Source organism: Mustelus asterias, chromosome 1 (genome assembly GCF_964213995.1).
Source record: "Mustelus asterias chromosome 1, sMusAst1.hap1.1, whole genome shotgun sequence".
In the NCBI taxonomy this organism is placed as follows: Eukaryota; Metazoa; Chordata; class Chondrichthyes; order Carcharhiniformes; family Triakidae; genus Mustelus; species Mustelus asterias.
In genome coordinates, this window is record NC_135801.1 from 104,190,140 (window position 1) to 104,207,109 (window position 16,970).

The following is a 16,970-nucleotide window of genomic DNA, read 5'->3' on the forward strand; positions in this document are numbered from 1 at the left end:
AGATTCACTTGATTCCAGCTGTCTATGCATGTCATGTGACTCCTCCTCCTTCTTGACCAGGGCCTCAACATCCCGAGTCATCAAGGGTTCCCTACTTCTACCAGCCTTGCCCTTCACTCTAAAATAAATGTGCTTACCCTGAACCCTGGTTAACACACTTTTGAAAGCCTGCCACTTACCAGATGCCCCTTTGCCTTCCCACAGACTCCCCCAATTAACTTTTGAAAGTTCCTGCCTGACACCATCAAAATTGGCCTTGCCCCAATTTAGTATTTTAACTTTTGGGCCAGACCCATCATTCTCCATAGCTATCTTAAAACTAATAGAATTATGGTCACTGGTCCCAAAGTGATTGCTCACTAACACTTCTGTCACCTGCCCTTCCTTATTTCCCACGAGGTCAAGTTTTGCCCCCTCTCTCATCGGGCCATCCACATACTGAATGAGAAATTCCTCCCGAATACACTCAACAAATTTCTCTCCATCCAACCCTCTAATACTATGGCTGTACCAGTCAATGTTGGGAAAATTAAAATCTCCGACTATTACCACCCTATTTTTCTTGGAGCAATCTATAAGCTCATAGAACATAGAACATAGAAAAAATACAGCACAAACAGGCCCTTCGGCCCACAAGTTGCGCCGGTCATGTCCCTACCTACCGAGGCTTATATATAGGCTTACCTGTAACCCTCAATCCTATTAAGTCCCATGTACTCATCCAGAAGTCTCTTAAAAGACCCTATCGAGTTTGCCTCCACCACCACTGACGGCAGCCGATTCCACTCACCCACCACCCCGAGTGAAAAACCTACCCCTGACATCTCCTCTGTACCTACTCCCCAGCACCCTAAACCTGTGTCCTCACGTAGCAGCCATTTCAGCCCTGGTAAAAAGCCTCCGAGAATCCACCCGATCTATACCTCTCAACATCTTATACACCTCTATCAGGTCACCTCTCATTCTTCGTCTCTCCAAGGAGAAAAGACCGAGCTCCCTCAGCCTATCCTCATAAGGCATGCCAACCAATCCAGGCAACATCCTTGTAAATCTTCTCTGCACCCTTTCAATCATTTCCACATCCCTCCTGTAATGAGACTCCAAGTGGGGTCTGACAAGGGTCTTATAAAGCTGCATCATTATCTCCTGACTCCTAAACTCAATCCCTCGATTGATGAAGGCCAGCACACCATACGCCTTCTTAACCACCTCCTCTACCCGCGAGGCCGATTTAAGAGTCCTCTTTACATATTTGCTCCTCAATTTCCCACCGACTATTTGGGGGCCTATGGTACAACCCTATCAGAGTGATTTCCCCCTTCTTATTTCTCAGTTCTACCTATATAGACTCAGTGGCCGAACCCTCGGATACATCCCTTCCCAGTACTGCTGTGATGTTTTCCCTAATCAAAAGTGCAACTCCCCCTCCTCTCTTACCTCCTGTTCTATCTTTCCTATAGCATCTGTACCCTGGAACATAGAGCTGCCAGTCCTGTCCTTCCCTTAGCCATGTTTCAGTAATTGCTATAATATCCCAGTCCCACATATCCATCCATGCCCCGAGTTCATCTGCCTTGTCCGTCAGGCCTCTTGCATTGAAATAAATACAGTTTAATCTGAACTTCCCTTGCTCTGTCTTGCTTTTGCCTGATCTGTCTGGTACTAGGATTACTGACACTGCCTTTACCATTTCATGTGTTCTCTTTAACTTCTGTGCTGTCCTCAACCTTCTCTTCTGGATCCCACCCCCCCCCGCCAAGCTAGTTTAAACCCTCCCAAGTGGCTCTCACAAATCTCCCCGCCAGAATGTTAGCCCCCCTCCAGTTCAGGTGTAACCTGTCCCTCTTGAACAGGTCAGCCCTTCCCCAGAAACGATCCCAATGATCCAAAAATCTAAATCCCTGCCCCAGCTCTCAAGCCACGCATTCATCTGCCTAATCTTCCTATTCCTACTCTCACTAGCACGTGGTACCGGTAGTAGTCCAGAAATTACCATCTTTGAGATCCTGCACTTTAGCCTTCTGCCTAACTCTCTAGGCAGTTAGGTTAGAAAGATAAGTAGGAACAATGGTTAGTGTTCGCGGAGGTTTAAGTGTCCACTTATTAATTTGGATAAAATGAGTAAATAAGGAAATAGAAATTCCGAAAATGCGTCAAGGACTCGGTGTCAAAGAGGTACTTTTGTAGACGTACAAGGGCAGAGGTATTGTCAGATATGGTTATGAGTAATCAAATAGTTTGGAGTAGTGACCACCATATGATGAGGTTTAAGATCCAACTAGAAAGTAAATAAAGTCAAAACAAAAATTAGAATAGTTGTTTGGTGGTACAGAATTTGAACATCCCAGAGTCAGTCTTCAAGTTGCTATCTAAACATGATAGTTAGATGAAGGAAATAATCGTCAAATCTCATACAAAATATTAAGTGTTATATAAAATGTCCATTAATCACCGATACAAGAGTCCAAATTGTTTCAGTTGTCACTTCATTAATTGATTCTCTTACCCATCTCTGCCTCAGCAACCTCCTTCTCTTCACATTCTGATTCTGTGTCCGTTGTGCATCGATAACCTTTTTTTACCAGAATACGGCAAATCAATATTCCTAGAAGTCCTGTGAGAAAAAAGACAGGTACCAATACAAATGCGATGTACTCTGGATGTGTGTTACTTGTTTTAGTTTGATTCTGCCCTGCTCTGAAGTCATGGGATTCTGTGAAAAAACAAAAAGTGAGTGTCAGGTATCAGTAAAATACATGTTTAATTATTTTGGTATTTTCCTCTTTTCTCTCCCAATTTCTTCTCTTCTACAACAGTTTTTTTTGCCAAGTTGGACTGGGTATGCTTCTGCAGGTATCAAGTACTCTTCCAAGTGACCATTCCTCATGCCATTGTATAGTCAGCCAGTGCTGTGACAGGAAGGGGAGAAGATCCAGCCAAACATCATGCTGCTCTCACTTAATGATATAGGCGATCTTCCAGTTAGGGCCACTAGATACTATTCAAGAATTAGGTTACTATCCAAGACCAGTGATAGGCAAATCAGCCTCTACAGCCTGCTCCACTAATGGATGATTGGTACCTGAACCCATTTACCCCACATTCCTCAGTATCTAAAATTAAAACTAGTGATCTAAGATTTGAAAGCATCAAATGTTCCGTGATCCAAGGCAAGGGGGAATAAAGAAAAGTTCCAGATTTCTATTGCTATGAAATGGATTCAGTGGTTCCACATTCCAATCCTGAATGACCTGCTCTGATTTGAAGATTTACCACCTTTATTCCAAATTCCCTCAAGATGAAATTATTTCATTATATCTACTGCATTGAATTCTTATATCATTCTAAACACCTTGATTAGCTAGTCCCTCACTACAAACAAGTGTATGCATAAACAATCCTCATAATTTAACTCAACTTTGGTGAGTCTGCACTGTATCTGCTATAAGGGGAAAATAACTTTTATGAGGTTTGGTACCCAAAACAGAATCTCTTCACTCTCTATTGTTCCTGGTTTACCATCATTTTGAAATACTCCAATTAGTCTTTCTTGAATCCAAAGTTGATAACTTCATGTTTCCCTACATGTACTCCAATTGACAACAATTTTTCCCCTGAAATCTCTGTTCTTTTTGCAACATCCTACTCCCATCTGCGCTACCTACTGCGCTTCCCAGTTTAGCACATTCATAAAACTTTGATATTTAGCTCTCCTTCATTTGAATAGTTATAAATACATAATGAAAAGCTGAGCTCTCACTACAGATCCCTGCTAAATGCCATGTGTTGCATTCTGCATATGCCAGCACCCATTATATACATACCCTTTATTCTGACTCTCCGACCTCCAACAACTAAATTTCTCAACTAACGTCGCAAGGTTGACCCCAACCCCATACATTTTCATTTTTGCTAATAAACCCTGCGCCAAACTTTAAATTGATCACCTGCTGGAAGTCAATTGACATAAAATTTCAGATTCTCTCGTATCCACCATGTTTGTAACATCATTGAAGAAGTTCAAATTGACAGTTTGTGATAGATAAACTATGCTGCCTTCAATCAGCTCAAATTTGTTGAAGTGCTTAGTCACTCTGTCCATAATCCCTGATTTCAGAGTTTAGTCCAACTGAAATAATATCCCCACCAAACCACCCCTCCAGAATACATCAATTAATGGTGCAGAGCAAGGTTCAAATCTGGTACCTGCTTTTAATGATGCACCTAATCATTGCACTTATCAATTGGATTTTCACTTCTGTGAAGTGTTTTAGGCGAGACAGTGTCAAATTTGGTTGAATTTTTTGAGGTGGTGACAAAAACGATTGACGAAGGAAGGGCCGTGGATGTAGTCTATATGGATTTTAGTAAAGCGTTTGACAAGGTCCCTCATGGCAGGCTGGTGCAAAAGGTTAAATCTCACAGAATAAAAGGTGAGCTAACTAGATGGGTGGAGAACTAGCTTCGCCATAAAATCAGTAAGAAGTCTCGCAACACCAGGTTAAAGTCCAAGAGATTTATTTGGTAGCAAATACCATAAGCTTTCGGAGCACTGCTCCGTCAGATGGAGTGGAAATGTGCTCTCCAACAGTGCACAGACACAGAAATCAAGTTACAGACATTGTCTGTACCTTTAAGACCTGGCTGGCTGTAGAGATTTGCATTCTAATTAGTATTCTGTAACTTGATTTCTGTGTCTGTGCACTGTTGGAGAGCACATTTCCACTCCATCTGACGAAGGAGCAGTGCTCCGAAAGCTTATGGTATTTGCTACCAAATAAATCTGTTGGACTTTAACCTGGTGTTGTGAGACTTCTTACTGTGTTTACCCCAGTCCAATGCCGGCATCTCCACATCATTAGCCATAAAAGACAGAGGTAGCAATGGAGGGGTCTTTTTCCGGTTGGAGGTCTGTGACTAGTGGTGTTCCACAGGACTCTGTTCTGGGACCTCTGCTGTTTGTGATATATATATATTTTTTTAATATATATATATATTTGGAGGAAGATGTAGCTGGTGTGATCAGTAAGTTTGCGGACAACACGAAGATTGCTGGAGTTGCGGATAGTGATGAACATTGTCAGAGAATACAGCAGGATATAGATAGGTTGGAACATTGGACGGAAAAATGGCAGATGGAATTTAATCCAGATAAATGCGAAGTGATGCATTTCGGTAGATCTAACGTAAGAGGGAGCTATACAATAAATGGCAGAACCATCAGGAGTATAGACGCACAGAGGGACCTGGGTGTACAAGTCCACAGATCCTTAAAGGTGGCAGCACAGGTGGAGAGGGTGGTCAAGAAGGCATATGGCATGCTTGCCTTTATTGGACAGGGCATAGAATATAAAAGTTGGCATATGATGTTGCAGTTGTATAGAACGATGGTTAGGCCACATTTGGAATACTGCGTCCAGTTCTGGTCACCACACTACCAGAAGGACGTGGAGGCTTTGGAGAGAGTACAGAGAAGGTTTACCAGGATGTTGCCTGGTGTGGAGGGTCTTAGCTATGAGAGATTAGGTAAACTGGGGTTGTCCTCCCTCGAAAGACGGAGGATGAGGGGCGACCTAATAGAGGTGTATAAAATTATGAAGGGCATAGATAGAGTGAACAGTGGGAAGCTTTTTCCCAGGTCGGAGGTGACGAACACAAGGGGTCACGGGTTCAAGGTGAGGGGGGCAAGGTTCAACACAGATGTCAGGGGAACGTATTTTACACAGGTGGTGGTGGGGGCCTGGAATGTACTGCCAAGCAAGGTGATTGAGGCGGACACGCTGGGATCATTTAAGACTTATCTAGATAACTACATGAACAGACTGGGAATAGAAGGATACAAAAGAATGGTCAAGTGGGTACATGAGTGGTGCAGGCTTGGAGGGCCAAAGGGCCTGTTCCTGTGCTGTTTTGTTCTGGAATAGGAGCAGAGAGATGTGACATTTCCCAGCTGTGCCAACCCAACCTAGGAAAATGAGGCCACAAAGTTGGAATTATCATTCCGAGGGGTGGAGGATGCATTAGAAATTGGGCTTCCCACACCCAAAATGAGTAGAGGCTGTCGGGTGTGGAGGCAGGCTAGCTGAAAGATCTGTCTCTACACTCTGGCACTTGTTGAATGCAACAAAATTTTGCTTTAAAAACAAATAAAATCCCCAGCCCTCATCCCTCACTCACTTCTCTCATAAGGCCCAATGTTACCCTATGCCCATTCCAATACTCCTCATACCCTCCATGCCAAATCATAACCCCCCAAGGCTCTTTAAAGCCACTATATCAACTTATTGCTAACTCTAACTAGCCCATGCCTCCACCACCTTTGCCCTTAACTACTCCACGTCAACTAACCTGGGTACCCACCATGGGCAAACCTCAGGAGCCTTGCTGGCATGAAATAAAATTGCGTGCCTATTGATGACATCACTATTTTAAATAAAAATGTTAAGTATTCAACACATGGAAATTCTTTCAACTAACCACTTTGAAAAATAAATATTTATTCTATAACCACTTGGAACTCTCAATTGAACTGGTCACTTAACAGACAACCCACTGTGACAATGTTAGTTGATAAAATCAATCATGCAGCAGAATTCCTACAGGCTTACCTCAATAGAGTGAAATGTTTTTAAAATCTACACTTGTTAAAAAAATTAAATTCTGGGAGAGTTAAATCCCTTGATCACTCCAGTGAGTTTATGCACTTTTTACACACAACTGTGTCTACTTTTAATAATCAAAAATGGCACCTGATTGTACCTTAGCAGCCAAAGGTTTCCCAGGACTACAGGAGTGTAGATATCTTGGGGAAGGCTATGGGACTGGATGTGATTGCAGGGATAGGGAGAGGCAAGGCCACTGGGGGAAAATAAACAAGGACAAGAATTTTAAAGTAAAGATATTGTAAGGAATGGACAGAGAAAAAAAGAGCACGAACATGAGAATACAGCAACTCGAAGCAAATCAGAATGTTCTGGCTCTGGAAGATTAGTTCACTTGATACCACTCTTCTTTGGTCCTCGGCAAACAGTGCTGTGTATTATTCAATATTCTGTCAGTCCCTGCCTGCCTATTCATGTGGACACTGAAGATTCCACAGTATTACTCGAAGAAAAACAGAAATGATTCTAAATATCTTGCCAACATCCTCCCTCAGAAAAAATAAACTGACCATTCACCTTACTTTTGATTGCGAGAGCGAGCATTTCTGGTGCCAATGGCTGCTATGTTTGGCTAGCTTTTTAAATAATTTGGTGCATTTCAAAATGTTCCATAGTGTGATACAGACATTCCAGCAACATGAAGAGATACAATATAAATGTATGTATTTTGGCACTTTTACCCCCCCCACATACAAATCAAAATTCTATATAGAAAAGTTAAGCTTAACCCCATTCATTCAGGACAATTCAGCATCACAAGAACACAAGAAATAGAAGGAGTCGGCCCACCCGGTCCTTCAAGCCTGCCCTGCCATTCAATATGCTGATCTCAACTCCTTTTCTGTGCCATTTGCCCATAGCCCTCTATTCCTTTATCAAATATTTATCCACCTCCACTTTAAATACTTTTAATGATCCAACCTCACCCCACCTTGGGGTAGAGAATTCCAGAGCTTCGCCACTCTCCAAAAAGAAATTTCTAAGCACCTCAGTTTTAAATGATCGGTCCTTTATTTTGTCACTATGTCCCCTTGCTGGAGACTCTCCCGATGGTAGTCATGATGTGGAGATGCCAGCGTTGGACTGGGGTGAACACAGCAAGAAGTCTCACAACACCAGGTTAAAGTCCAACAGGTTTATTTGGTAGCAAATACCACAAGCTTTCGGAGCACTGCTCCTTCGTCAGATGGAGTGGAAATGTGCTCTCAAACAGTGCAAACAGACACAAAATCAAGTTGCAGAATACTGATTAGAATGCGAATCCTACAACCAGCCAGGTCTTAAAGGTACAGACAATGTGGGTGGAGGGAACATTAAACACAGGTTAAAGAGATGTGTATTGTCTCCAGACAGAACAGCTAGTGAAATTCTGCAAGCCCAGGAGGCAAGCTGTGGGGGTTACTGATAATGTGACATAAATCCAACATCCCGGTTTAGACCGTCTTCATGTGTGCGGAACTTGGCCATCAGTTTCTGCTCATTTCTTGCATGTTTGTAGAAACTTGATGTCTGTGTCGATATGCGTGATCTTCTTGGAGATCCTCTCCACTTGGAGTCTGGAGACAATACACATCTCTTTAACCTGTGTTTAATGTTCCCTCCACCCACATTGTCTGTACCTTTAAGACCTGGCTGGCTGTAGGATTCGCATTCTAATCAGTATTCTGCAACTTGATTTTGTGTCTGTTTGTACTGTTTGAGAGCACATTTCCACTCCATCTGACGAAGGAGCAGTGCTCCGAAAGCTTATGGTATTTGCTACCAAATAAACCTGTTGGACTTTAACCTGGTGTTGTGAGACTTTTTACTGTGGAGACTCTCCCACCAGTGAAAATATCTCACCATCTACTCTGCCACGCTCCCTCAGGATCTTATATGTTTGAATAAGATCACCCCTCACTCTTCTGAAAGAAGCGGCACGGTAGCACAGTGGTTAGCACTGCTGCTTCACAGCTCCAGGGACCTGGGTTCGATTCCCGGCTCGGGTCACTGTCTGTGTGGAGTTTGCACATTCTCCCCATGTCTGTGTGGGTTTCCTCCAGGTGCTCCGGTTTCCTCCCACAGTCCAAAGATGTGCGGGTTAGGTTGATTGGCCATGCTAAAAAATTGCCCCTTGGTGTCCTGGGATGCATAGATTAGAGGGTAAAATATGTAGGGATATGGGGGTACGGCCTGGGTGGGATTGTGATCAGTGCAGACTCGATGGGCCGAACGGCCTCTTTCTGTACTGTAGGGTTTCTATGATTTCTAAACTCCAAGGAATACAGGCCCAAACTATTTAGTCTCTCTTGATAGGACAACCCTCACATCCCAGAAATTAGCCTGGTGAATCTCCTTTGGACTGCCTCCAATATCACTATATCCTTCTTTAGGAAACGGAATCAAAATTCTATGCAGTATTCCAGGTGATGCCTCACCAACATCCTGTACAATTGCTACAAAACCTCGCTATTTTTAAACTCCAACCTCTTTGCAATAAAGGCCAAAATGCCATTTGCCTTCTTAACAGCGGCATGATGGCAGTGATTAGTACTGCTGCCTCACAGCGCCAGAGTCCCGGCCTCAATTGACTGCGTGGAGTTTACATGTTCTCCCATTGTCTGCATGGATCTCCTCCGGGTGCTGCGGTTCCCTCCCACAGTCCAAAGATCCATAGGTTAGGTTGATTGGCCATTCTAAATTGTCCCAAAATGTGTACATTTGGGGATTAGTGAGTAAATACATGGGGTTACGGGGCAGGGCGTGGGTAAGATGCTCTGTCAAGAGTCAGTGCAGATTCAATGGGCCGAGTGGTTTCCTTCTGCACTGTAGGAATTCTATGATTACTACTTGTTTGACCTGCCTGGGTCCAGGTGTTTAAAATAGTTACTCTGAAGCTAGAAGTGTTTTTTTTCTAACTCTTTCAGAGTAATTAAGAGTATAAAACTAGCAAAAGCATCCAAAGTTCACAATTTAAATCACTTTGTTGGATGGTTCTCAGCCCAGCAAAAATGTCTGGGGAAAGTTGACCCTTCTGGACAATTGCCAGCTAAACCCTTACAGGAAAACTTCGAAGATGGATTCCCAAGTGCCTCTGAGGTAGCCCCAAACGCGACGCTAGAGAGGGAGCAAGGAAGTTATGGCCCATTTTCTCTTGAGGTTAGTAAAATGTAGTTAATTTTGAGATAGCAAGATCTAAAGGAGTTTTCTAGTCTTCAATAGCCAGTCAGACAGTGATGAAGCTCAACGACCTTTAGTTTTTCTTCCATTCACTTACAGGAGATGGACATCACTGGCAAGGTCACTTTTATTGCTCATCCCCAATTGCCTTTGAGAATGTGGTAGTGAACTGTCTTCATGAACAGCTGCAGTTCACATGATATTGGTACAACCATAGTGCTGTTAGGGAGTGAGTTTCTGGATTTTAACCGAGTGAAAGCTGATATAAGCAGTGACGTATTTGTAAGTCAGGATGGTGTGTGACTTGGAGGGGGACTTGCAGGTGGTGATGTTCGCATACACCTATTGCCCCTACCGTTCTGGGTTGCACAGATCATCGGTTTGGAAGGTGCTGTCAAAAGAGCCTTAATTACTGCAGTGCATTTTGTACACAGTGCTGCAACGATGTGCTGGTGGAGGAGGGAGTGAATGTTAAAGGTGGTAGATGGGGATGTCAATCAAATGGGGTGCTTTGAACAGTACATTGTTAGAGCTGCACTCATCCTGCAAGTGGGGAATATTCCATATGCATTTTGCAGATGGGATGACAGTAGATGAGTAATCTACTGGGGCCGCACGGTGGCACAGTGGATAGCACTGCTGCCTCACAGCACCAGGGACCCGGTTCAAGCCAAGGTGAAATGTCGGTGCGAACTTGATGAGCTAAATGATCTCTTTCTACACTGTAGGGATACTATGATTCTAATTCACTGCAGAATTTCTAGCCTTTAACTTATTCTAGTAGCCACAGTATTTACATGGCTGATCCAGTTCAATCTTAAAACCATTCAACAGTAACCCCAGGATCTTCATTGTGGGAAAATTCAGCAATGTAAATGCAGTTAACGATCACGATCATTAGATTATCTCTTGTTGAAGAGAGTCAATATTTGGTACCAATATGGCACAACTGCTACTTGTCACTGATCACCCCAAGCTTGGATGTTGACCAGGTCTTGCTGCATGTGAACACAGACTGCTCATTACCCAAGGAGCAGAAAATGGTACTGAACAATATGAAATCATTGAACGTCCTTACTGCTGATCCTATGAACGAAGGTAATTGACACAGCAGATGAAGATGTTTGGGCCTAGGACACTATGAGAACTCCTACAGCGATACCCTGGAGCCAAAATGAGCAGCCTCCAACAACCGCAGAACAAAGAATGGTGGTGGTGAAGTACTTCAAATTAGGCACAACTTTGCAGCATTCGTATTTTCTATAAAAACAAGTTAGTTTACAAGCCATTTCTGATTCTGTTAGTGGTTTCAGCGCTAATATTTTGTTCATTTTGAAGATATTTTACAGCTGACAGTGACTTGGAGTCAGATGGTTGTGGGTTCAAGTTCCACTCCAAGACTTCAGCACTAAATCTATACTGATACTTCAGTGCAGTGCTGCACATTCGAAGATGCCTTCTTTCAGGTGAGATGTTAAGCCAAGTCCCTGTCTGCCCTCTCAAGCAGATGTAAGAAATTCCATGGTATTTCTTTGAAAAATAAGTAAGGGAGTTACTTGCTACACCAGTGTTGTTATAGCTTAAAATTGATTAACTGCATTCCATAAGGATTCTTTTATGCTGGCATTATCTCAGGTGCATGATCTGATGCAGATGCTGGCATCAAAAGGGAATGAATCATCTGCTTATGTTGACATGCATCAAACAGAGCCCCACTCAGATGATGGAAATATTGATCACCAACTTGGCAATTATCTATACTTGTAGTCTGAAGTCTATAAGCAATTAAGCCGAATATTATTCGTCCAAGGGTTTGTGCAAGTTACTTGCACTTGTGGTCTCAACTCCCATTGCAGTAAATGGGCAGCTCTTGGGAGTCTTGAAGGTATGTGAATTGCTCGGGTGAGGATTTTGAAAAGCCATTCTTGTGCTTTGAAATCTATTTTGACAAACAGTTTGGTTTAGATGGGAAGATACTTGTTGTTCCAAGCAGCTTTATTTGTGCTAGCTTAGGCACCAGATAAAAAGACAAAAAAAATTCAGCATTTACCTACTTTATTGCTCTGCTCTTTGTGCAGAGGCCCATTGCATGCTCAGCTGCATTCAGACTCATGTCAATTCATCATTGATACATGATCTACAGATAAGACCAGAGTAAAGTTAATGGAATTATGAACATCCTAAATCTGCCTTACATTTTCCTTCCATTTAACTGTATTGTCTTTACTCTCCAACCATAACAGGATTTGATGTTCATCTTGTAGCTCACTATTCTTGACACTTTGCACACATGGTCCAAAGGGTCCAAGTTTAATTTGTATTAGAAAGAGCCTAAGTGTCTTTTACTTTAAAAGTAACATTGGCAGAACACAAAAGGTGAGTGTCAAGTAGCATGTATCTTTATAAATTGGATTTCACTTTGATCAAAACCAATCCCTTCACCATTTAGTCATGTGAAAAACTGAAAATACATTTGATTTTGGTCTTACATGCAATTCTTTTCATTTACTCTAAAGAAAGTAATCAAACTCAAGTCATGTAGTCACTCTTGCTGAAAAGAGCTTGTCAAAGCCTTTCATCTTGCATTCACCAGGACAGATTTGCAACAATACCAAATCTAAAGGGAACAACAATTCATACGACCAGAGAAGTTGCTGATGGTTGGAAAGTGGACTCTGATATAGGCAGGGGGATGGGGAAGCAGGGAATAGCAAGTTCCATATTTGACAACCAATTTATGACCATCAGTCGACTCGCAGTGTGGCTCACTTATGCGCAGCAGGAGCTACATATATATCGACACACAGGAACCTGTCCTTTGCAAACAAAGTGCATATAGAACATAGAACAAATACAGCACAAACAGGCCCTTCGGCCCACAAGTTGCGCCGGTCATGTCCCTACCTACCGAGGCTTATAGATAGGCTTACATGTAACCCTCAATCCTATTAAGTCCCATGTACTCATCCAGAAGTCTCTTAAAAGACTCTTATCGAGTTTGCCCCCACCACCACTGACGGCAGCCGATTCCACTCACCCACCACCCCCTGAGTGAAAAACCTACCCCTGACATCTCCTCTGTACCTACTCCCCAGCACCCTAAACCTGTGTCCTCACGTAGCAGCCATTTCAGCCCTGGTAAAAAGCCTCCAAGAATCCACCCGATCTATACCTCTCAACATCTTGTACACCTCTATCAGGTCACCTCTCATTCTTCGTCTCTCCAAGGAGAAAAGACCGAGCTCCCTCAGCCTATCCTCATAAGGCATGCCAACCAATCCAGGCAACATCCTTGTAAATCTCCTCTGCACCCTTTCAATCATTTCCACGTCCCTCCTGTAATGAGGCGACCAGAACTGAGCACAGTACTCCAAGTGGGGTCTGACGAGGGTCTTATAAAGCTGCATCATTATCTCCTGACTCCTAAACTCAATCCCTCGATTGATGAAGGCCAGCACACCATACGCCTTCTTAATCACCTCCTCTACCTGCGAAGCCGACTTAAGAGTCCTATGGACCCGGACCCCAAGGTCCTTCTGATCCTCGACAATGCTAAGAGTCTTACCCTTGATATTATACTCCTTCATCCCATTTGACCTGCCAAAATGGACCACTGCACATTTATCCGGGTTGAAGTCCATCTGCCACTTCTCCGCCCGGTCTTGCATCCTATCTATTGCTCCTCACTGTATCAATGCTCCTCATTGTATCATTGTTCCTCACATCTGTAATATATAATATATATTGAGCCTTTCTCAATTAAACAGAAGTTTAGGGGAAAACAGCCATTTGGAGTCCATTTGTCAATCAATCTGCACCCTCTTCTCATGCAATACAAATTGTTGTTCCCTTTAGAATTTGTATTGTTGTGAATCTGTCCTGATAAGCGCAAGATGAAAAGCTTTGACAGCATGTCTGTTTTTTCAGCAGTACTCAACAATCTTAGTCAAATGGCAACATTAATGTGGCATACAACTTATAAATTAGATTTTATAGTGCAAATAGTGTTAAATTGTCAGGTTAAATCCTTCTGGGAATTTCACATTCCAAATGCAGAATGCAAACTAATGAAGTCTCAAATAAGTTACATGTATATTTTCATTCATTACATGTATCACTTGCACTTCCTGTTGTAATCAGATTAGAAATGTGGGATATGAAAATATGTAGACAAATCTAAGGTGTCAAATATAAAAGGCATAATATAGTAAATTGACTTATAAAAGAATCAACATTGCCGCAACAAACAAATCACAATCTATTAAACATCTTAATAGAAAAGTAATGTGATCTTTAGAGGCTTCATGCTGTTTACAAAACAAAAGTGTGACTCAACCTTCTGCCATTTTGAATGGTGTCAAAGAGGTGCATGCCCAGACCAAACAATTCATTTTCTAAAAAGCAATGTTGTTAATGAACAGAGTAGAAATGTTTAGGATGTGTTTTTTAAAATCATATTTGCAATCTTTTTTCTTGAAAGTGGTAAATGTTAGGTCAGTGGTGGGCAACCTGTGGTCCAGGGGCCACATGTAGCCCATTAGGGTTCTGAGAATGGGCTATGAGACATTTTGTTGACTTGCCCATGCACAGAGTTGCTGCATTCTGCTGGTTTCCATCCGAGGAGCTTTTTTCCTCCTGATATGACTAAAGCGATGTGCATGTAAAACAAGGGCAAATGAAGTGAAGTGTATGCTGATAGCACACAACATTGACTATGAGAGCCATGCACTCCCTCTGCATCCAATCAAACATAAATATTTATTTTGTTTTTACACCTTGAAGTTGATGACAGTTCTATTAATATATGAATGATTAAGCATTTTCCATAACTTGCAATGAAATATTCAGTGTATAAAATGTATTCAATCTTAGTCAAGGGTCATAGTTTGTAAACATGCCTGATTTGCAGCCCAAAGTTGCCCATCACTGAGTTAGGCTGATCTATGCTCATTGTTAGGACTGAAATTTAATATCGCATACCATATATATTTTAGTTGGCCAATTGAATGTGAATCATGTAATCTAACAGCACACAACTACTTTACATTCATTGCTATCTTTCGGGTACTTTTGATTTTGAAAAGCAATGCAACCAGCTGACAACATCCACTAAATTAAACATCAATTTTGGATAAAGCACACTGTCCCTCACTTTCTCTTCCTCCCCCAACGCAACTCAGCCCCACCTCAAGTTTCAGACTGCCTGAATTTGTTGTTCAATTTTTATTTGCAGTTATATTTTTCATGTATTTGATTGTCTGTATTGAAGTTCGCAGCTGAAAGTTTTGAAAAGTCTTGGCTTTGAGAGATTCCCTGTGGATTTAGACCTCATCAATGCTCAAAGGAGCACAAGTCGCAACAACTCAAACCATTGTTATGGTCTGATGAGACATTCAACAATTTCCATAACTCCACACATTCCTATTATTTCAAAAATTAAACATTACGCAGAAGTGAGGATTATGGTGGCTTAGTGTCTGGCAGAAAAATCCAAATTACAACCTGGATAGTGAGAAATGGGCCACAATTCCTCAAATGCTTGCTCATAGTCCCAGGTAATTACTAGGGCCAATCAAGATGGATAAACATGCCAAATGTGGTGAAAAAAAGACTGCAAAATCCCAATCAAGCTATGCCAACAAGTCAATCATATATCACACGTTGTTCACATGCCCCCTTACTGGCTCTATCGCAGGAGATGAAAAGGAGGAAAAAAGTCAGTTTAGAAGGAACACTTGGAAATTTCTCTCAGACTTCCTAAGGCAGTCAAGCAACATTTCAGGAGACCAATGCTGCCAAAAAGTAATCATTATTAATTGGAAATGCCATCCTCTTGGGATTGTATGAAGTTCCCTTTTAAAGCAACACAACACCTCCATACTTTCTCACACCTCCTTACTTTAGAAAGGATGTACTGGCACTGGAGGGGATGCAGAGGAGATTCACTAGGTTGATTCTGGAGTTGAGGGTTGGCTTATGAGGAGAGACCAAGTAGACTGGGGCTATACTCATTGGAATTCAGAAGAATGAAGGGAGATCTTGTAGAAACATACAAGATTATGAAGGGAATAGATAAGATCGAAGCAGGGAAGTTGTTTCCACTGGCAGGTGAAACTAGAATCAGGGGGCATAACCTCAAAATAAGGGAAAGCAGATTTAGGACTGAGTTGAGGAGGAACCTCTTCGCCCAAAGGGTTGTGAATCTGTGGAATTCTCTGCCCAATGAAGCAGTTGAGGCTACCTCATTGAATGTTTTTAAGGCAAGGATAAATACATTTTTGAACAGTAAAGGAATTAAGGTTATGGTGAACGGGCAGGTAAATGGAGCTGAGTCCACGAAAAGATCAGCCATGATCTTATTGAATGGCAGAGCAGGCTCGAAAGGCCAGATGGCCTACTCCTGCTCCTAGTTCTTATGTTCTTGACAAATTTGTTCCAGAAGATAGTGACTAATTGATTAAAAGAAATATTTATCATTTAACATAACACTCATCAGGACAAATGCAAATTGCAAATGGTCGCAAAGATTTATACTAAAGAAGAAAAAGGTTTGGCAACAGAGTTAACAGGATAGATCTCAGATACAAGTTTCTGCCCCCTACTTATTTACCCAATCTGCTGTGTAGCCACTGGTATTATCAGCTCCACTACCAATTACTATACACAGGGACACGAGCACACTTTTTTGCTAGAGGGTAAGAATAAATAAAAGTAGACTCATTTAGTGCCGGATGTTTTCAGTGCAAGTGATAGGACAACTGATTGAATAGGAAAATTCAAATTATAATGAAACTCTGCCAGACGATGAAGGAATCACTTGGTTTTTGCACAGGTTTGAATAATCTGACTAATTAAATTAGAAATTGATAATGTGGTGTTGCAAACTTCGAATCAAATATGAATTTTGAATCTTATGATTGAAAACATATGATACAGGTTCAAATAAACAAACAGTGGACAAAGTAATCCACAAAAAGTCAAAAATTGACTGCAAAGAACCAAACATGGGAGCAGAAAATTCAGGAAAGGTCCCCCCAGTACACTATTTCTTCACAGTATGGTTCCTCCATAGTCAAAATGGGGGTGAACAATTGTAGACGCAGGCGTCCCTGGGAGCAGGAAAACAATCCAAAGTTTGATTGGAGCAGT

General features: G+C 42.0%; 1 protein-coding gene across 13 annotated transcripts in view; it reads right to left on the minus strand.

Moving 5' to 3' along the window:
* LOC144495583 (RELT-like protein 1) overlaps nucleotides 1–16,970 on the minus strand; it is an 84,662-nt gene that overhangs the window by 51,891 nt on the left and 15,801 nt on the right. For 4 of the 13 annotated variants that reach the window (XM_078215760.1, XM_078215782.1, XM_078215790.1 and 1 more), the window contains exon 2: nucleotides 2,507–2,713. In XM_078215760.1, the coding sequence (XP_078071886.1) occupies nucleotides 2,507–2,713 (207 nt within the window). Of the gene's footprint in view, nucleotides 1–2,506; nucleotides 2,714–13,386; nucleotides 13,547–16,970 lie in introns of those variants that run through there. The other 9 variants (XM_078215835.1, XM_078215825.1, XM_078215815.1 and 6 more) reach the window with 4 other exon arrangements.